This window comes from Ptiloglossa arizonensis, chromosome 8 (genome assembly GCF_051014685.1).
Source record: "Ptiloglossa arizonensis isolate GNS036 chromosome 8, iyPtiAriz1_principal, whole genome shotgun sequence".
Taxonomy (NCBI): domain Eukaryota; kingdom Metazoa; phylum Arthropoda; class Insecta; order Hymenoptera; family Colletidae; genus Ptiloglossa; species Ptiloglossa arizonensis.
This window is the reverse complement of record NC_135055.1, coordinates 12,541,530-12,563,852: the sequence shown is the minus strand read 5'-3', so window position 1 is coordinate 12,563,852 and position 22,323 is coordinate 12,541,530. Positions and strand designations below refer to the sequence as shown.

Sequence of the window (22,323 nt, the reverse complement as noted above, 5' to 3'; positions counted from 1 at the left end):
TAACTATTCGCAAATAAAACTAAAATATAATATTTTTGAGTGTCACTCGAAAGCGGGAATTACTGTACATACGAACGTTGTTTCTTATTTTAATACATAGAATTCTTAATATTTGATCTCTTTGAAATCGTTGCATACCACCCAACAGACCTGGGCAAATTTCATTTGAAATAAAAATAAGAGATAACATTTTCGTCTTTTATTTCCCGGAATATAATTTGGAAATAACCGAAATATTGATTTACTTCGAGTAACGAATTTATAACAAGTGTTTCAAATAAAATTTGAAATAATAATATTATCGTTTACAAAACAAAAAGTATTTATTCGACTATTTAAAAATTGATTCGTCTTTTGCAAATAGAAAGTTAATAATTTTTTAACAACACGTGTAATATTTTTGTCTTATTTTTATCTATACAATATATTAGCAAAATTTTCTCGGGACTCTGTTCCTCACTCTGTACATTTATAATTTATGTAAATCGTCACTCTATCGTATTTGACGTTATAAACATCTACAATGGACGAAGAATATTTTCTACACAAACTTCTTTTTTTTTCAATAATTACCATTTCATAATTTCAATTATTTAAGGAGAGCTTTCGTAATTTCAATTACATCATTTTAATTATTTAAAGAGATCTATTATTTCAATTTTTATCCGCTAATTTCCAAGAGTATTTCATTCTTTTCAATCAATCACCATTTCGTAATTTCAATTACATAATTTTCATTATTTAAAGAGATCTATTATTTCAATTTTTATCCGCTAATTTCCAAGAGTATTTCATTCTTTTCAGTCAATTACCATTTCGTAATTTCAATTACATAATTTTCATTATTCAAAGAGAGCTATTATTTAAATTTTTATCCGGTTATTTCCAAGAGTATTTCATTGTTTCGCGCGCAAATTGACTCTCCTCGAAGTAACTTCGTAAAATAAATCGATTCCAATTCTAAAACGAAATAACCAACGAAGGAAGACACGATAGTTTCGAAAGTGCCCAGATCTGCCACCCGATCGATTCCCAACGAATTTTCATAAAATTTCTACGCGATTACCGAACGTTCGGGTTTCAATGAAATTTGTCCGCAGAAACGGAGGGTCTGCAGGCCATCGAGTCGATCAGAATGTTACAAGACCAGGCCCAATGCATTTTAGGGGATTACACGGCCTCGCGTTATCAACAACAACCGGGCAGAAGCGGGACGCTGATGTATCTGGTCGGTTACCTGAAATCCGTCGCTTCGAAGACGATCGAGCGTTTATTTTTCCACGAAACCATCGGCGAGATTCCCATCTCTCGTTTGCTGGTCAGCATATGTCAGATGTAAAAACGAACACATTGTCGAGCCTCTTTGTAGTGGCTCATCGACAAATGGCGAGAGTTGTTTCGTTGAATTCCCCCGCGACTGTTCGAAACTTCTCTGATTCGTGAATTCAGACTCCACAGGGAAATGTTTTCGAAATCTGTAGCTGAAGACTGTAAACTATAAGTGTACGAAACAAAAATTATTGATCTCTTCGTGATCGACCCGTTTTTCGTGGTTCTTACTGTCCCTTTGGGTCGCGATAGCAATCGTACGTCGATCGTTCGTGTCTGGTTAAATAACGTCGGTGGAATATTCGTGACGTTTAATTAGAAATATCATTTGCAGTAGGGTTCCGTGTAAATTAATTTTTTTTTTTTTTTTTTAATAGATACGTACGCGATTTTCGGAGAAATTGAAAATCACAACGACAGGCTGTAAAACGTTATTTAGTTGAACGAAGTCGCGTACGAGTAATATTTGTAAAGAAGTTTAGAATAATCTACCGTTTGATCTCTGTTTATTATCGGACGACGTCATTTATTGGGAATATTAAACAATGCATATCAGAGTATTCGAACGTTTCTCGCTGTCGATCCGTTTTTTCTTTTCTATTTTTTTTTTTTTTTTAAATTCGTGTAAATTCATGTTTCGTGAAGGAATCAATGGTAAATTGAATTAGAGAAGTAAGAGGAAGAAACAAAAGTTATTTGTACATTACAAATTATCGAGAAAGTATTTCGATTGTGTTTAAACAGATTTTAAGATCGATGAAAATCCCGGAATTATACACGGTACGAACAGTGCGAATTCGAGTGCAACTGTAATTTTTGTAATTAATCGATTAATCAATTCTGTTCATTCGTAAGTATTTGGATAATCAATGTTCAATTAACGGTATTAATTAATATCAATCGATGAAATGTTTTATTTACAATTTATGATATTTTAATGTGAAATTATCTAAATGTGTTTCAAACGTACAATAGAATGTTACCTGTCTGCATCGATGTCTTAGATATCAACGTGATCGTTTTTGTCTTCTTTTGTAGGTAACATTATCTAAATGTTATCCGTTAATTGTAATTCAACAATTACACATTGTATTATAATCTCTGGTAGATGATTGCGTGTAATTGTTTCGGAGTTATGTATTATACGTGATTTTATTTAAGAATAAGTGATTACAATTAGTCAATTCGTACGAGATAGTATTTATTATTATATTTCTTTACAATCTTCGGACATCAATATATTAGTTGTGAACGAACGGATTTCTGTTTCGTAGAATAGATACTGTGTTTATACGATGTTAACGAAAAAATGGTTTATACGAATCCGTGGAAACGACTGACAAACAAAAGGAAATTGTAAAAAGCAGTACTTACAATTAAATTTAGTATTACTGGTGCTTTCCCTATTTAATCCCTCGTCGGTGTACAAAATTGACATTTCATTCATTAAATTAGTTTTTAAACAATGCAGCTCTTGTCATAACTATCATCTCCAATACGTGTAAGGTGTATATAATAGTACAGAATAATATTTTAAGACATTGTTAAATTGTTATTGTAATAAAAGATAAGGTAAAATATTTAACATCGTAGTTCCAACAGAGCTAATTATGTTAATACAGGACAAAACGTTTTGTAATAGTTTCATCAATTTATATAAAACCTTGAAATCTTTACTATGTGCAAGATAAAATCGCGAGACTATTTATTTTTATTTATTAATTGAAATACAGCAGGATAAAATATATTTGAAAATACCCGCCTTTCGATACATTGCTTGCATCGATAAAAAACTCGATAGTACCTTCGTTAAAAAATATAGTTCATGCTATCCAATATGGACGCACCCGTAGTTGCTATCTTCGAAGCATGATTGTGTATTCTAACCTAATTTTTCATTTGTAAACATTAATTTTGATGTATAATAAGACGAGACAATGGTGCATAGCAAAATATTTTTAAGGAATCGCGCATTAGGATATGTCAGTAATCATATTCCCCTCGTGACAAGATACATTGAGAGACGAAAAGAAAATCTTATAGTAACGTGCGTTGGTAATGCGTTTCATACATACGGCTGTACGCATTTCACGCTTCTTAGTGTATCAGGAACGCATCCAAGTGAAATTACATGTTTATCAGCGGACACCTATCATATTTATACAGCATGTGAAAATGTCATATATGCTTGGCGAAGAGGAACAGAGTTAAAGCATACCTACAAAGGTCACGAGCATACTGTATGCGCTCTGTTACCTTTTGGTCCACATTTAATATCAGTCGATGAAGATAGCAATGTTAAAGTGTGGGATATTAAATTGGAAGAACTCGTTTTAGAGCTTAACTTTAGCAACAAGCTTTTTAAAATAACAACTCTGATGCATCCCAACACTTATATGAATAAAGTTTTATTTGGCAGTGAACAGGGACAATTACAATTATGGAATTTGAAAGCTGTAAAGTCGATTCATACGTTCAATGGTTGGAATACATCGGTAACTGTGCTTGAACAAGCTCCTGCCATAGATGTTGCAGCTGTAGGTTTGAGCGATGGAAGAATTATATTACACAATTTAAGATACGATGAAACTCTTTTTGAATTGGTACAAGATTGGGGTTCTGTAATATCTATTAGTTTTCGTACAGATGAACATCCAATTATGGCCACAGGAAGCTTAGATGGTCATATCGTATTTTGGAATTTGGAGCAGCGTAAAGTAGAAAGTCAACTTCATAAAGCACATTTTAAAGCAGTGACTGGTTTAAAATATTTGCCAAATGAACCACTGTTAGTGTCATCGTCGCCTGATAATTCTTTGAAACTATGGATATTTGATTTGGCTGATGGTGCTGGCAGACTTTTGAGAATTAGAGAAGCACATGCAGAACCACCTACTGTAATTCGTTTTTATGGAAATGAAGGCAGTAATATATTAACAGCTGGAAGTGATTCTTCCTTGAGAATATTTTCAACAATTACAGAAATGTTGAACAAAAGTTTGGGAAGAGCATCGTTTAACAGAAAAGCTGCAAAAAAGAAAGGAAGAGCTGTAGACGATCCCTTGTTAATGCCACCAATAGCTGACTTCTGTTCAGAATCTACAAGAGAAAAAGAATGGAATAATATTGTGGCAACACATTCTGGTTTGGGTACAGTTACTACATGGTCTTATAATCAAGCAAAAATGGGAGAGTACAAATTATTCCCAAAAAAATTTAAAGGCAACCATAATGTTGTAGCAAGCACTGTATGCTTAACAAAATGTGGGAATTTTGTTGTTATTGGTTATAATACAGGTCACGTAGAAAGATTTAATATACAATCAGGACTTCACAGAACTAGTTATGGCAATGATAAAGGTGCCCATGAGGGTCCTGTAAAAGGTGTAATGGTGGATCCTTTAAATCAAACTGTTATTACTGCTGGAAGAGATGCTTTCATAAAGTTTTGGGATTTTAAGCCAATGGGAGGTAATAAAAGTAAATTTATATGGAATGTAAACTTCCTTTAATATAAAGTATAATGTTAGGTAGTTGCTTTAAAATATCTCATAAAACTTAGCACTACTCCAACTTGTAGGATCTGTTGATTGCAATATTTGTTCCTTCCACTGAAGTAATTTCGTTTACAACACGAATTAATAACTTTGTAAATGTAATCATTATGTATTATAATTTCAAGGAAATACAGAACCAAGAGCAAAAATAGCAATGGATGAACCAATTGAATGGCTAAGGTATCATAACGAAAGTTCTCTTGTGGCTGTAGGATTAGAAGATTTTAGTGTTATATTAATAGATCTTGATACAAAAAAAATTGTACGACGTTTTGAAAGACACAAAGCACGTGTAACAGATGCATGTTTTAACCCTGACTCCAGATGGCTTGTAACAGCATCTATGGATTGTACAATCTGTACATGGGATATTCCTTCTTCAAATTTAATAGATATCTTTCAGGTATATCTATGTACACATTTTTTGAACTTTAAATACTAAAAAACCAAACGAATCAATTACAAAAATATATATATTAATATTGATATTTTACAATAACGTTTTAGGTCCCAGAAGCATGTACATCTTTACATTTTTCTCCAACAGGAGAATTCCTTGCCACGACACATGTATGTAATCTTGGAATATATTTATGGTCAAATCGGACTCTTTATTCTCATATTTCGTTGAAAGCAATAAATAAAGACGATCCAATTCCAATGATCAGTCTATCGAATTCATTAGCAGAAGTTATTGATGTCGATGAAGATGAAGTCACTGAACTAAACCCAGAATACATTTCTCCAAATCAACTTGACAATGACCTTATTACAATGTCTGGCTTAGCTCATTCAAGATGGCAGAATATACTCAACATAGATATCATTAAAAGAAGAAATAAACCAAAAGAACCACCCAAAGCACCAGAAAGTGCCCCTTTCTTCTTACCAACTATTCCATCGTTAGAAATAAAATTTGATTTCTCAGATATTAAAAATACGAAACCAAACAAGAAGTTTGTGACTCATCCCGATATACAGAATCTTACTATTTTCGGTAAATCTCTATTATGCGTTGAAAACGATGAATTTAAAGATATCATGGAAGAATTGAAATATATGAGCACAAGTTCTATCGATTTTGAAATTCAGTCGCTTTCGACGAATGAAAACACGACGAATACCCTATTGCTCCGTTTTATGAAAATGATACATTACGTGATGGAAAAGAAAACTGACTTTGAATTAGCACAAGCTTATTTAGCTGTATTCTTAAAATGGCATGGAACAGCAATAACTGAGAACGAATCATTAAGAAATTATTTAAATACATTACAAGAAGCACAATTGAGGAACTGGTTTTTATTAAGAGATAAATTGTTTTATAATCTTAGTGTTGTACAAGCTTTGAAAAAAATGTAATATACTTTGAGATAGTAAAATGAGTTATTCTTTAAAATATCTGATTTATTATAACATTTTACAAATTGAAGTTTAACTATGTTATCACATATAGAAAGTACACTACACATTTCAAACTTATAATTATCTTTTCAATGAAAATTCATACATTAAATTTAATGAGCTATAATCATGATTGTAAAAAAACTAACTACAAATATAATTTATGTACATAAATATAAGAATTACAAAAATAATTTTATAGTTTTTGTAATATATTTTGATACTGAGTAGTCTTTTAGACTTTATAACTATTTTACAGCATGGCAGTATATACATTACAGTTTATAAATATAAGTACAAAAATTATTCTCTGTATGTAAGAAAAGGATATAACTGTTCCATTGTTGCAGGTTCTAGTGTCAAATCTCCAATATAAGCTTCAAAGTGTATAACAGTCCTATAAAGACTTCGCTTTGTTGCATCACATAATGATCGAAACATTTGTGTAACAAATATATCTTCTGTTTGTTTTTTTACCATAATATTTGATTTTTGTAATTTATCAAGAGCTTGTTTCATAATAAGTAAAGTGTTGATTATAAGCGGTAAATCCTTCTGTGCAATTCCATAGGAATCTTCATTTATTGATAATACAGATAAGGAAGAGATTGCATCAACAGCCCAAACAATTGATTGTCCATTGAATAAAATGTGACACACTTTGCCACCTTCTATTTCACCAAAGATGTAAGAAATGAGTGGTTTAGAAAGCAAATACATGAGAAAATTGCTCCATTTTTCTTTTATAAATTTTTGAATAAACAGTTCATTGTTAATATCTTTTTTTATAACACTTTGTTGAGTAGACACTGATATTTCCTCATTTACTAAATTGCGCATGCGATATACATACTCTTTTTGAAATAAACTATTCTTTGTTATTGCAGTTGCAGTTGAAACACATGATGGTTCTTGAGTTTTAATGCATGCTGCACTGAGATCATCAGAAAATTTCTTAATATGTTCAATACACTTTTCTAAAATGCAATTCCAATTATAAGGATGACCACCTGGTTGACTCAATGTAAATAGTATGCTTCTTCTTGTCTTTTCTTTTTGTGACAGAGTGACTAAGTCCAAATATCCTAAATGTTGTATTATTGGTATTTTATCCATGGACAATGCTTCAGTAATTGTTATTCCAGAGTCGTCATTGTTAAACATATTACTTTGATTAAATTCAAAAGGAATCCATTCTGTCAAATGCAGATTAAATAACAAATATGTGCTGTCAATTGCTAATACGAAAATTAATTGGTACAGCCACAAGTGGAACATCAATGAGAGATTTAACAATCTGGGAATGCTATTCAATGGTTGGCTTTCTAGTTCTGCAGATGCTAGGAACAATATCACAGATCGACAGTAGGAGCCCAGAAAATAATAACCAATTAAGTAGTATAAAGTTGGCCACACACATTTAACCATTAATGATGGTAATAGCGTATATAGTTCTGTCTTAAATCGATAGAATTTTGACAAGGATATAATTGGAAACTTTAAGTAATTTATACGGAAGATACTAATCTTTAAAAAGAAATAGAATCCACTCCAAAATCCACTTAAGAACAAAAAATAATGTTCTTCCATTAAACACGTTCCATAAACTACAGTACATTCTGTTGTTAAAAAGCTGTATGTCCCTCCTTGAACTGATAAATGCAACCAAACAAGGAGGCCACCAATAATGATGTGTAGAGCACCCAGTAAGATATTTTGTGATGTGAATATTGCATAAAGTTTTGCAAATCTGCTTTTCAGATATGGTGGATTATTTGAATAACTTTTGCTACAAACAATGCCTTGAAAAAAAGTAACTGTAGCAAGAATGCAGAAATAACTCCACATTCGAAATGAGGTTATCGTTGTCCATGTGTTTTGAAACCACGATGCATAGTTTGTATTCAGATTCGTGATAAGAAACAAACAAGACACAAGAAAAAATTGCACTGCTATGCTGGATATTATAGCTAAAAACATCCTTTGCATCAATAATTGTTTGCATCCCTTTTTATTTGTCTGCATCATTTTATTTAGTTACACTGAATAACCTTCACTGTCTTGAGGAAATTTTCTGCACGGTATAATTCAAATTCTTTTAAACAAATTGATATACTGGGATGTGTTCTTTAAAAGTGCAGAAATTTACGTGAATGTGATATTTATCTTTATTATTCTGACTCTTCACAAATACATTGTTATCAAAAAATGAAAGTAATGTACGTTTTGTGCTTCAAGAAACCGGCATACTTCTAAATTTACCGTTAAATTTAACAAGCGCGCCATTAAGGTTGTTTTCATGAAGCGAATATTCTAGGGAATATTATACATTAAAGTTACTGTTTTTAATAAAACAAAATATTAAATTCTTTTATAGTTATTTTATTATTTGTTACGTAGAACAATAATGTTGTATAAAAGCTTTATAAAACTGTACTTGATAATTGTTGGATTCACATTATTTTTTTTTATGAAAATATTTTTTAAAATAAGTTTATATTTTTCTATAATATTTCTAGTATTATTCGAAATACAAATTTCTATTTCTATGTCATGACAATTTTCATGATACATTAATTATCACGGATAATGCCCATGAATAAACATTCTACACTTTTTTCGTAGTTTCCTTTCTATTTGGTGCTCTATGATTTTAGTAAAGAAATGTAAGTCAAGTGCTTGATACGTTTTCGAACCCGAACAGGAACTATTCATTATTCAGCGAAGGTTGCCTTACTAGTAACATCCTTAATTAACCCGCATGTCATTTTCAATGCGCCTATTTAAATAGTATAAACAAAATGGATTAAAACTCTATAAGAACTAGTTTTTGTTATTTTATGGAATTGTTGATTGCTCGTCGTCATGTGGAAGTGCCATAAATGTGGGAAACCAGTATATTTCGGTCAGTCCCAATCTTCGCATATATTAAAAAGGCGTACTAATTTTGACAAGTACCGTTTCCTGTCATTAGGTCGAATTGATTCGTTTTTTATTTGAATGAATGTCATAATATTTGAGTATTTCTCAAACATAGAGATTATTCAATGATTATTTTGTGCATGTATTCGTCGAACTTTTCATTGTTAATAAAACCGTTATTTTTATAATTAAAAAAGTAATGCAAACAATGTTTATTCTTTGTTTTGATAATTTAACAATTTTAGTATTTAAATATTAAAGGAAAGATGAATAATATGTGTGGAAGTTTTAGTTTATTTGTATATTTTAGATATCAATCTTAATTAATAATGTAATGCGCTTTTACAGTATTTAACTGTATTAAAAATATTTAATGTAATATTTGAAAAAATTATATTTAGTATATAAATTTCTTATATTGATGCATAAATTGTTAAAAATAAAATTAATGTACTTTACACAAATGTATTATAAATCTCTTTATTTATTTTGATAAAACATTTAAAGAGTTATGTATCTTTAGCTGAACGTAAACAATCATTGGGGTATGATTGGCATCCAGAATGTTTACGCTGTGAGGAATGTGGAAAACGTTTAAATCCAGGCCAGCATGCAGAGGTGCAATAATCTTTTATCACCGAATTATTTTTATAATATTATAATATTATTAAATTAGTTTGAAATATATTTTAAAATGTATTTAATATATTTTTTGCTTATATTGTTAATGTACCCTTAATGTACTGTTGTTAATTGTTAATCACAAAATGATATAATCTGTATTCTTTACATATTATTATATAGCACAAAGGTGTACCATATTGTCATGTACCATGCTATGGAGCACTTTTTGGACCACAATTGTTTGGTCATGGAACAAGAGTTGAATCACACACAAGTTTTGGGAAGAAAGAAGCTAGACCATCATTACCTAGGTATGTTGTTTAATAAGTATTATTAAATTAATATATTAATCAAATTTTGTTATGTTCAGATCACACTTAGAATCAAAACTGAAAGTTTTCAATCAATATTATGAGGGCAAAAGTGGTGGATTTAGAAGTCGTGAGGTAAATAAAGTTTTTATTATATTTGTAGTTAGGAAAGTACAAAAGAAATAGATAATTATAATTCCTTTAATACAGGTTAATGGAAGATTAATATTAGAAGGAGCACTTCGAATTTACTGGGGTGTTCGAGGAGTAATTCATTTAAAAGAAGATGATGATCAGCGTACAGTGGTTACAGCTCGGAATAGAAATTCATGCAGGCGCAGTGTTTCTGATGTTTGTACATACTTTTACATAAAAATACATATCTACTTGAAATTAGTATAGCTTTTCAATTTTTATAATAGAGTATAGAAGATGAGGATAAAGAGGATAATTCAGTGAAGAGTACATCTGAGCAAAATACAGAAACTGAACCAAAATCTGTTCCAACCTCTCCTGATCATCTTAAAAGTCTCACTTTACCAATGAAATTAGATGTTAAAAACATGGAGTGGGACGAAATAGATGAGCTTCTTCAGGTAATGAACAGACCTTTTAAATTTATGATTACTAAACATTTTCTATTGCTATGTATACATTTTTGTATGTATATACTTATTTTTTGTACTTATAATTTTTTAGGTTGAACGAAAAGTTGAAGATGGTAATAAATTGTATCAAACAATGCCTGAAAATTTGCCATCGATAAGTTCGCAAACCAGTTCGGATACGTTACCGCTTTCGTCTCAGTCCAGTCTCGACAAGTCCGATTCTCGGGAAAATTCAGAAACGAGTAGTCCTAATCATCAAGTTAACCGCGGGAATGACAGTAGCGTAACTAGTACACCAACGCACAGTATAGGTAGTTCTTCGAGTACCGATACACCTGTTTATCATGGAACACCAAATCGAAATGGAACGCTTCGAAGGGTAGAATATTTCGATAATTTGGAAAAAAATATACCTGGTAACAGAACTATCAGTACCGACGATAGTTGGATAGAGAAAGGATTAAATCGATCGATGTCCGGACCAGATTGTCTTCAAAGACATCGAACAGATAGCGATACGGACTCTGTGAATTCTCTTCAGTTTAGAGAAGATGATAACATGACAATGTCCACCGATAGTGGATTAGAGGTATTTAATGATTGCATTCCTGTATTTGTACATACGTTATTTGTTCAATGTGTTTATTTATAATATATTTTAGTTGGACGGTGTAGTTTTAAGACGAAAACAAGGATCTACTGCTATCAGACGTCGTCCTGGAGGTCGACGGCAATCTCGTAGTCGTTTGCGACGTCGTTGTTCGATTAATGGACACTTTTATAATCGTGAGACTAGTTTTTTCACACCCCCTCATGGATCTCAAATGTCCGTCTGGATTACGAGCCTAGTAAATACTCAAGAAGTAATTAATCTCATGTTAGACAAGTATAAGGTCGATGCTAAGCCGGACAATTTTGCGCTATTCGTGGTTCGTGATAATGGCGGTGAGTTGAATCGGTAATTTTATTTACAAAACGTAGAATTATTCTTATCTAGTATTTTACATAAATAATGTTTTTCTCTAGAACAAAGAAGATTGAGAGAGGACGAGTATCCTTTGGAAGTTCGAGTAGTGTTGGGTCCGCACGAAAATGTTGCGCGACTCTTTTTAGTAGATAAACTGTCGACACCGGAAATTAGCTCTGACGTCGCACAATTTTTGAATCTCTCTTTGGCAGAATGTCACGGCATTTTGCAGCGTTATCATTACGAGGAGGAACGTCAAATTCTTGTATTGAAGGAAAAGTACGTTTCTATCGAATTTGTACGTAATTCTTAACAAATTAATTCATACAATGTGTGCTAAAATTCTGGTGTTTTTAATTTCCAGATATAAAGAGATGCAACGAAGAATACGACAAAGAATGGAAGAGCTAAAGGTCCGGCTGTAGTTAGTATGTACACTTAACGAATATTTGAATACCCATATCATTATTTTTCTATTAATCCACACTTGAAGATCGTTCTTTTTTTTTTTTTTTTTATAAATTATTCGCCATGAAGAATATCCTGTCGTAATTGTTTTCAAGGTATGTATTGCAATAATGATACATAATCTTTAATCCATGACTTATTTGAGAGTTCAAGCGTAACCTCAGAATACTGATTTACGTTTGAGTATATCGAGAGATAACATACTAACATCTAGTTTAAAGACTTGTTTCATTATCCAGTTGTAATCATTTTTTGCGTCGTTTGTCGCATTTATCTGTACTCTGTATGCGCAGCCACTACCGAATCATTCAGTGCAATTTAATTAGAATTTTATATATGTAAATGACATATTTTTTAAGTCGACTGTGCATTGTACGCGAGTCATGCAGTCATATAAGCCGTTGTTTAATATGATGTCGTCTAAATTGCTATTTGCTAATTGTTATATGTACAGGATGGCGCGTAATTCGTGGTACAATCGCAAACGGAATCATTTTTCGTGATAAAATGAACCGAAAGTATATGGAATAAAATAACTTCTCTAAGAAGTAGTCCTTTCAACAAAATCGGGTTTGAACATTCATCAACTATATGTGCAGGTTGCATATGCCGCGAATTTTTAATTTAATTTTTTCAAGAACGAACACTCATGACAAATTTATGTTCCATATATTCGATTCATTTCTCTACGAGGAACTACCTACCTTCCGATTGAGTTACGAATTTCGCCTCCAACCTGCACAATGCTTTATCTCGATTATTTGTATGATCAGTGAAAACGAATGAAATTGTTGTCGTAGCTTATGAAAGACGATGAAATATCTGTGTATTAGATAGACACCAATATTAAGTCAATTTATAATGACTTCCGATTGAAACGAAGAGGAATTTTTATAAGTATACTTGTCGCTGTTTAGAATTTACAATTATTAATACAATTGTAATGCTGTCCAACTTAACCACCTCGTGAGGACCGTGTTCTTCTAAATTTTGTTTTCACGTAGGTGCCAAAAGGAAAATATTGTATATTAAATGATTAATGGAAATAGAATTTTAACGATGAAATTGTTGAATTTAAAATGGAAATATTAGAGAGGACGTAACGTTTTAAAAATATATGTATATGTATATATTGTGACACAGGCAGGGTGAGTTGTATGACACTGGCTAGACAATATAATAAAGTTTACTTTTATCGAGGCCACAGTTCAACATATCTCGAGGTCATTTAACCGTTTCTAAATCACGTATGTATTATACATCTCCTTCGATTTTGTTTAATATAGTCGTGTTAAAATTGAAATATTTGTAACGACAGTCTTACACCACTCACTCTGTGTATATGTATGTATTGCCTAGATGAAAATGGCTATAAACAATTGTACCTTGGGATACATTAGTTGGACAGCTCCGATCGAATCCATAGTTAGAAAGATTGTTATTAATCAATAGCAATTTTTGACACTTGTCACTGCCACAGTTACTAGACTATTAATGAAAGTTTCATCGTAGTTTAGTACAATAGTAAAGAAGGGATTGCTATGAACGTATGCAAGTAAAGACCAGGTTTCCAGAATTCGTTTCGAAAGGTATTTCAATTAACGCAATCGAGTCGCGAATAGTCAAATGTAATTTCGATTAATGTAAATTAATATAATTCGCAGTTTTCGAATGTAATTTTAGAAAATGAATTTCATTTACACGGTAATCGTTTCGCAATTTTATTGGTAATTAGCGACTCCGATTAATCGTAGCTGTAACATAATCGCGCTCGTTACAATGGGAATCTCGATACGATGGATTTTGAAACATACTTCAGGTATAATGAAAGATTACAATTTACTATGAAATTTACCTGGATTTCGATTTACAATTGAATCGTTGATGTAATTTAGATTAATAATATAAACGATTACTCACGAGTTCGATTTAAATTCTTTTTGAATTAGATTAAGTATAAATTGTTGTCGTGTAATTTGTTTAGTATTCTATTTTCTAGTTTTTCTAAGCGTTTCGTAATTCACTGATTTTATACTGTTGGGTTATAACACATGAAATGTTCATTAGCTCGATCGAAATAAAGACACTTCTATCTTTTTAACGAAATAGTTTGGTCGATGTATTATTGATTGATAAAATTGTTTGTAAGACTTTGAATTTTGTTCGAATATATTTCGAGAGTTAAATCTTATGAACTTTAAAAACTAGGTTTTTGGAACGTCTTCGTTAAGAAACAGGATCTGATAGAAAATTATCCAAGTGATGTAAAAGTTGAGATAAATATAACGAGTGTAGTATACAGGGCAGACTTTTATAATTGTAATATATAAATACTACGATGAAGAAAGATAGGCGATTAAAAAATTTCTATTAATTAAGGCCCTTAGAACGAGACTTTTGATACATAATTAATATAAAATTAATACTTTAAGCGTTAATTTTTCAAACTAAGTTAAAATTAATTTTTACCGCTCTTTGTTTTAAAGGTTTATGTAGCAATCATTTTTGTGTCATCAAAGAAATATAAGTTGGTTTGTAATTTAAAAGAAAAGAATATATCGTTGGCAAATAGTACGTTTATCAATTTCTATGAAAATATTACAGAAGTGTCTGCGAGTGGATATTTCATATGTTATCACCCAAAATTAAATTTTAATTAAAATAATACAAATTCATATGATCGTACGATCGAATTACTAATTACAAACCCAATTAAATAGGTCCATCAGGGTTAAGTAATTTTACATTCAAAGCATCTAGTAAAAATTGTTTATTGTGAGTGTATTAATTGAACACTAGCTATTTTACAAATATATTATTGCGAACGAATCTTCTAAGATTGTTCTTAAACGAATTTTCGAGGATGTTTCATGAGTTGTCCAACGATAAAAATGCAGTGTTTCGTTGGCATTGTCTAGCATTCCGATTCCATGCAAGAACGAACAATCCTGATGTATTTTTTGATGAATTTTTAGAGAATCCTTTTTACGAAAGTGTCTCGAGATGAGCGTCGTATGAAATAGTTATTAAACAGTGAGAAATACGGGAAACTAACGATTGATCGTTTTATAAACGACTTGCTGTAAATATCTATACTAGATTAATTCCTGGAAATCAGTTTAATATTTTCTTCGTTTTGTATGAATAATATAAAACGTGCGTGCACGTATGTCACAAAATCAATAGAGTATTTGCTAGTATGGTAGTCGGATCGAAATAAGTTGGCCGCTTAAGGCCACTGAATGGCTATCCCCACCACTCCGTTTAGTTGTCCTTACCACTCCCTCTCTCTCTCTCCCTTTCTCTTAGACAAAGACATAATCTGGTACAATATGAAAACAGGAGTCGTGTCTCGTACGATTCATAAGTCCTAGCAGAGATTTTCTGCTTTTAATTGAATTCGATCCTATTATAATAGTTGAAGATTAAAAAAACACATTGAAATTACTTTGAAAAAAATAAAACGTTTTTTCCATCAAAGCAAATTCGACGTAAAAATAAGGAAGAAAATTTTTGTCACATATTCTCGTATCTCTCGTCGTTCAGTGACTACTTTACACAACCCTTGGATCGAGACATTTTGTACATCATAGAATTTCTATTAGCAGCTGTTATGTAACTGAAAGACTTCTAACTTTCGTGCGTAGACGTGGTCCAGACAACTGGAAGTACTTATGCACAATTACGATTGTACAGTCACACACTTAATATCGCTTACAGCGTAAATTGTTCTTTTTTCACGCGAAAGAGTTGTACAGCGAAAGAAGCGCAAAGGTGCAGGTTAATTGTGACCATTGTTTACGACAATAGATAACGTTCGTGTAATCATAATTTTAAGCTAGTCACAGTTCTCGAATAGTCAAACACAGAATAGGTAGGATGCCGCGAGAGCGTTTGCGATTCGGGTATTTTGTACAGATATTATCCGTGTTGTTAAAGTTTATCGAATTGCTTTATTAGGGATTCTTTTGCAATTGCCAAGAGAAAAGACGTAAAAAAAAAAAATGACTCTTGCTACGTCCATTAAATATTGTGATGTTACAGAGTGGAGTGTATTTTATTGTTCAGTCATGAATATTACGAATTTTCGTAATTTGAATAATCATGATTATTTCTGCATATCGAAACATCCAATAATATTTTTCTTTTCGTACAGTGGATGTTACTTTTCGTTTTGGATGGTTTTACGGAGATTCATTTTCTTGTTTTAAATGTTTGGCACTAGATAGCTACTATAAAGTTATTACTAAACCATGAAAAATGATATTCGGATAAAAAATTGATAATTTGCTGAGAAAACAGTCAAATTACTCAGAGGGTCTTTTATTTGAGTTTATTGAACAAATTTTGTAATATAGATATTGTCATGTTAATATTAACTGTGAAAATCTGAGAAAAATTTATCTACCATAGATTGCACGATAGATCATTTGTCATCGTCTAGAAAAGCCAAAGGGGTAAAGAAAGTTGAGTCTGTCAAGGTAAGCTCGATGTCTGACCATAAGTGGAACGAAACTACTTGCTCTCTAGTTAGACTTTATTGTACACCTTATACGTTAAGGTTGGACAGTAATGGATTATTTTTTTATTTATTTTGTAACTAATTAACGACGATAAAAGGGTCACATCACATTTACTTTATTTTCTATATAAGTTTCGCAACCTCTTTTATAATTCATGTATGCAACTCAAAGTGCATCTTAATATCAAACGATGTTAGTACCCGTGTTTGTTGGAATTTTTTCATCGGTTTGTAGTCGTGAAATAATTGTAAATTTCGTGACTGAACTCTGCATCAATCCTTTTCGAAACACTGAGCTGAAAATATTGTTTAATTTTTTATAGCAGCCTCTCGAAAAATATTCTTCGCGTACATCTGACCGGATGCACGAATCGCAACGCGAAATAGAATTCGCACGCGTAACGAATCTTTGACGTAACTCGAAATTAATTTGAACTGAAAATGAAAAAAAAAATAATAATAATAAAAGGAGCGAAAGTAGACCGTGGACTGGGCCACGCGAAACTAACCGTACATATTGTTTAATAGAATAGCACGCGCTTTGTTTGCCATTTTATGATAACAGACGTTCGAAAGCGCGACCACTGCGTGTTTAGCGAAAGCTTTCGAGAATCGGAAGTCCTTTTGCAGAGTTGCATCGAGCGGTAGACTTCATAGTTTTTAAGGCAGCTTCTGCTAGCTATTAGGGAAAAATCGTAATCGATATTTCGTAAGAACGCATTATGATCGATAACAACACTTGTCTCTGAGTTTCCCGGAAGGAAGTGATTCGACGAAACGGGGTGTGTAGACAAAATGAACGAAGGGAACAGAGTGTGTGTACAATAAATATGGAAGCATTTGATCAGAAATTAAATAGATTTAAAATATTCCGTACCGTGACATACCGGAGCGAAAATGTTCGCTAGAATAGGCGATGCTTGATGTATCGAAGTGTATCGGGGAGGTACGTTGAAACTGCACAGTCCGAAATATTGCATATAAATGTGAAATTGTAAAATATACGAACACATCGGAAATTTGTATAAAGTCGTTGAGAAAATAATAAAGTGATTGCTTCTTTTGCATTAATCTTTTTATTGGATAGCATCCCCTTGGTGAGAAGTAACGTGTTAGGTGGTGTAATTTTTGAATTGTACAAAATCATGTCCGTGTTTTATTATTCTTAAAGTAGAACTGTCTCAAGCTGTCTCTCATTTAAAAATACTTATTTTTATTTTAATTTACTATTATCTTTACTGTAATAGTAAAAGAATTTTAAGTGAAGAAACAAAAAGAAACATTTCATATTTACATTACATTTGTATTATTACTTATATTCTTTTATTTTTCTTTTAATTTCACTTACAGAAGTTTCTAAAGATATTTAAAAATATATCGATCGTCTGCTGTATGTTAAAGAACAGAATGACGTAGCTAATTACAAAATTACATAGATACACTTACCTTTTCGGATTTAATTTGTGAAGGTGGCACGACAAAATTACGAGTATAAATGGAAAGTATTTTTTTTTTCAGTCGTTCTGTTAAATAATGTTGATTTCGAGAGAAAGGAATCGGGGATGTCGCATATACAGGGCGTGTAAAAACGAAACGCTCCACCGTTGAGATTGGACAGAATGTATTTATTTATCTTTGAAGTACGTAGAGTAAAGTAGATCAATGCAATGTTATGAGTAGTATCGAGTAGTAATTGTCATACGAGTTGCTAGGAACGAGTATGTATACCCACAACACCGAGGAGCTCAGCCGCTCATTTTTGTTTTTTTTTTTTTGTTTGCACGACACTGATATACATTAAACGTTACAAGACAGCAACAACGATTATCACCGTTGTTCATCGTTATCATTGACATTACTATAATACCTTAGCCACAACTTTATTACATGACTTACATCTTTGGCATCGTTGATACCAGATTCAACAACAACACGCGTTCATGCATACGTACACACACGCGCGCGCACGCAACAATCTCGTTTCCCGCGGATTTTCAATGTAACACGAAACGCGACATACTGCTTACAATTAGTAACTTAGGCTTTCTCTTATGCCAGTTTCGCCAACTGGAAACCGATTGTTCGACCGTTTTCTCCCATGACGATTTTCCACTTTATTTCTTTCTTCCCTCGGGATCTGCCTAATAGTGGGGGGTAGCCTCTCAATGGCCTTGAGCAGCCAATCGATCCATCCGTAGAATTTCACTTCTCTTTTACTTTTACTTGGCCGTAATGTCGAGGAATAACGCAAGGTCGTTGGTCCGGTACAATTTACATTTTATACGCGCAATTGTGTTCGCTACTATTTAACGATTTTGGTAATCAATGATATCAATTGGTATAGTTTGGTATCAATGGTATTGAACTTTCTGTGATATATATTCTGCGACAGAGTAAACGTTTCTCTAAATTGTATACTTTTTTCAATAATTTATCACCAGATATTTCAAGTAACTTCTATCCGAACGTACGTGAAACAATTTCTACTCGGATATATGAGAAACAATTTCTACCCGGATAAATGCGAAACAATTTCTACCCGGATACATGAGAAACAATTTCTACCCGGATAAATGCGAAACAATTTCTACCCGGATACATGCGAAACAATTTCTACCCGGATACATGCGAAACGATTTCTACCCGGATACATGAGAAACAATTTCTACCCGAATACATGAGAAACAATTTCTACCCGGATATATGCGAAACAATTTCTACCCGGATACACGAGAAACAATTTCTACCCGGATACATGAGAAACAATTTTTACCCGGATACATGCGAAACAATTTCTACCCGGATATATGTAAAGAAAGTTTCTACCCAGCTGTACGGAACAAAGACCCCCGTGTCACTGTTTAACAGTAGAAGAAAAATACACGCCAGTGAAAAGTGAAACGGTTGGATCGTAGGGCGGAAGTGGCATCTTTCCAGGAAGATCGTCATGGTCAAAAAGAACTCAAGCGATTCGTCGTTCATTCTTCATCCAATGCGTACCGGTCGAATCGACATATTTTTTTTTCTTTTTTTTTTTCTTGTTTCCCTTGCGCCGGTGGCACGCCGGCCCATCATCATCATCATCATCGTCCATTTAATCGAGGATGCCGCGGACTTGGCTATCACAAATCTGGCACGAACGAGCCTTACAAAAAATACAATACGCGTCCGCGACTTTTTTTTTTTTTTATCACAGACCAGCGCGCCGCCCGACATCAGCGTCCTGCTAATTACGCGTCGCTACCGCTTTGTTTCGCCTCGCACCATCCGTCTACGAAAGCTCAGGGCTAGGAGAGGTGGTAAGGGGAGCAGAAGGGAGTGATCTATCGGTTAACATTCATCGACCATCGATTCATCGATCGTCGTCGACGCGGCAAGCGGATCGTGTGTTTGTTCCGGCTCGTCGCGTCTTCGAATTATTCTCTTCCTTTTTTTTCTTTCTTTTTCTTTTTAAAATAATCATTCTTTCGATTCAGAGTCGTTGAATTATCATTGTCGCGAGATACTACGGGGTTGAACGCAATTTAAACGATATTTCCGCTTGCGTTGCAACCGATGTCGATCAGTAATAGAATCTGTAATCGGTTCGACTTTTTTCGCGATAACTTGGTGCTCGTTGTTGTTGTTTTTGGTAAAGGTGAAATTTTTCAACAATGTGCTATATATATATATATATATTGTAACTGTGTTTACGTTAATAATTTGCGAAGGAATTAAAATTACGACGAGACGATTATTGCTATTACTGTCGAGCAACCGACTCGACTTATTAGTAGTCCGTTTATTAGTAGTGCATTTATCTTCGAATAATCGGTTACACAAGTATGTATTCACATACTTACTTCGAATTCAAATTATCGAAACATTTGACAATGAAATAAACCACGAGTAAACTAATACACGATTGTCCGTATTCTTTTTCGATCGTTTTACTTAAAGCGTTCGTTCGTTTCTCGTATTAAAAAGAAATGAATAAGCGAACAATTTTCAACGTTCACAACGAATTAACGAAATATCGAAATCGAACCATCGACACCGGTTACAATCCGCACCGATGAAGTTTACACCGAAAACATACGGAATGGGAAATTACGACGGAATTCGTAACGTCGTAAACGACGCTTAAAAAAGATAAAAAAAAAAAAGAAACCAAATGGAGAAAATTTCGACCAAGTAAAATGGACGATTCGAACGACAATGGTCGTAGCGGAAGTTCTTCTGGGAGAAAAGATGGAAAGAAGTAAGGGTTGCATTTTTGACCGCCGTTGTAGGTTCTTCTAAAACCTCCGTGTGTGTGTGTGTGTGTGTGTGTGCTCTTGTTTGCTCTGTCATTCTCTCTCTCACCCTCTCTCTCCCTCTCACTCTTAACGATAACAATTGAATATGAATTAGAAAAATAACATTATATCGTAGACAACAATTGGTTACAATGTATATAATAATGTACCAGTAATAGTGTGTGTCTGTCTGTCTGTCTGTCTGTGTGTGTGTGTGTGTGTGTGTATGCGTGTGCACGTGTGCACGTGTGTGTCTGTGTTTCTTTTTTTTTTTTACACAATACTTTTTATCCCCGGTTTTTTTTCTCTCCTCCTCGTTTCTTCTTTTTTTTTTCTTTTTTTTTTTAAAGCGTGCCATTGACGTGGGGCGCCATGACTGGCGGCTCGTAGAACGCTAGGAATTAAATTACACGCCGTTTCATAGTCGTCGTTTCGTCGTCGGCTTGGTCGGTCGATCGATCGTCGATCCGTGGCGATCGACGATCTAGCGGTCGATGGGATCGGATTTATGTGGGACTTGCAGCTTTGTACCAACGGCTATTTATACATACGTAATATATCGAACGCGGTTACCGTGAACGGGCTGCTGCATCCTGTCGGCGTTTTCGACGTTTCGCAGGTTAACAACCAGCGGAGGAAAAAAAAGGGGAAAAAACGAAAGGTGTTACTTTACGTATAATGTACGAAGCCTGTTCAACGTCGGTCGACGCGCGAAAATTCTACGTTTCGAGACTTGCCCGGAAGTCTGCGAGCCTTGTCGTCGCATCTGCGCGCGTGTCCGGGCATCGAGACCAGAATCTATGCGAGAAAACACTTAGCCCAGATGAGCACGGACCTCCCCACGTGTCTAGAAACGTACAGTGTTTCGTAGACCGGAGCGTCCGACGTTTCGTTGACTGTTACTTCGTTGATTCCACACTCTCGTACGAGTGTTTCGCGATCGTTCCTCGTGGCGAATAACAACCGGGAGCTTCCACGAGGAACGTTTAACTTTAGAGGGATGCTCGCTCAAAAATTGTTTCCTACGAAAGGATTTACCGATCGAAAGCACGAGACCGTCCGATTTATCCCGTTCCGTGGAAGAAATGTAGCAAGATTGTGGAAACTGGATATCGGGACCTGATTATACGGGATTCGAGAGGCCAGGGATCGGGGCGGATTTTTTGAACCCTGAGGACCTGGTTGCGTCAAAGATGTAAACTGTGGATCTATAGCGATGTAAACTATGTATTACAGATACACTTAGCTTTCGAACACTAGTCTGCTAAAGATCTGCTTGCAGCGAGGATGAAGACTAATCAAGGATGTAGACCTGTGGCGATATAAACTATGTA

At 33.5% G+C, this 22,323-nt stretch overlaps 4 protein-coding genes across 6 annotated transcripts in view; 3 read left to right on the top strand and 1 right to left on the bottom strand.

The window, feature by feature from the left end:
• Positions 1 to 2,822, top strand: part of LOC143150016 (nuclear receptor subfamily 2 group E member 1) — a 33,876-nt gene extending 31,054 nt beyond the window's left edge. For all 3 annotated transcript variants that reach the window (XM_076318000.1, XM_076318001.1, XM_076317999.1), the window contains one exon: positions 1,101 to 2,822. In XM_076318000.1, the coding sequence (XP_076174115.1) occupies positions 1,101 to 1,339 (239 nt within the window). In that variant the 3' untranslated portion in view covers positions 1,340 to 2,822. The remainder of the gene's footprint in view (positions 1 to 1,100) is intronic.
• A 349-nt stretch (positions 2,823 to 3,171) lies between these two features.
• LOC143150369 (WD repeat-containing protein 36) lies at positions 3,172 to 6,285 on the top strand. Its single transcript, XM_076318593.1, has 3 exons — positions 3,172 to 4,800; positions 5,012 to 5,289; positions 5,394 to 6,285. The coding sequence occupies exons 1-3, from the start codon at positions 3,267 to 3,269 to the stop codon at positions 6,246 to 6,248; spliced, it is 2,667 nt and encodes an 888-aa protein (XP_076174708.1). The 5' UTR covers positions 3,172 to 3,266; the 3' UTR covers positions 6,249 to 6,285.
• Positions 6,286 to 6,366: 81 nt separating this feature from the next.
• On the bottom strand, positions 6,367 to 8,498 carry Ndc1 (Nuclear division cycle 1). Its single transcript, XM_076318594.1, has one exon. The coding sequence runs from the start codon at positions 8,316 to 8,318 to the stop codon at positions 6,594 to 6,596; it is 1,725 nt and encodes a 574-aa protein (XP_076174709.1). The 5' UTR covers positions 8,319 to 8,498; the 3' UTR covers positions 6,367 to 6,593.
• Positions 8,499 to 9,005: 507 nt separating this feature from the next.
• On the top strand, positions 9,006 to 17,779 carry Rassf (Ras association family member). The gene is made up of 10 exons (XM_076318443.1): positions 9,006 to 9,195; positions 9,736 to 9,830; positions 10,017 to 10,147; positions 10,207 to 10,282; positions 10,358 to 10,498; positions 10,570 to 10,743; positions 10,847 to 11,344; positions 11,418 to 11,700; positions 11,782 to 12,001; positions 12,087 to 17,779. Exons 1-10 carry the CDS (start codon positions 9,156 to 9,158, stop codon positions 12,145 to 12,147), a joined length of 1,719 nt encoding a protein of 572 aa, XP_076174558.1. The 5' UTR covers positions 9,006 to 9,155; the 3' UTR covers positions 12,148 to 17,779.
• The last annotated feature ends 4,544 nt before the right edge of the window (positions 17,780 to 22,323 follow it).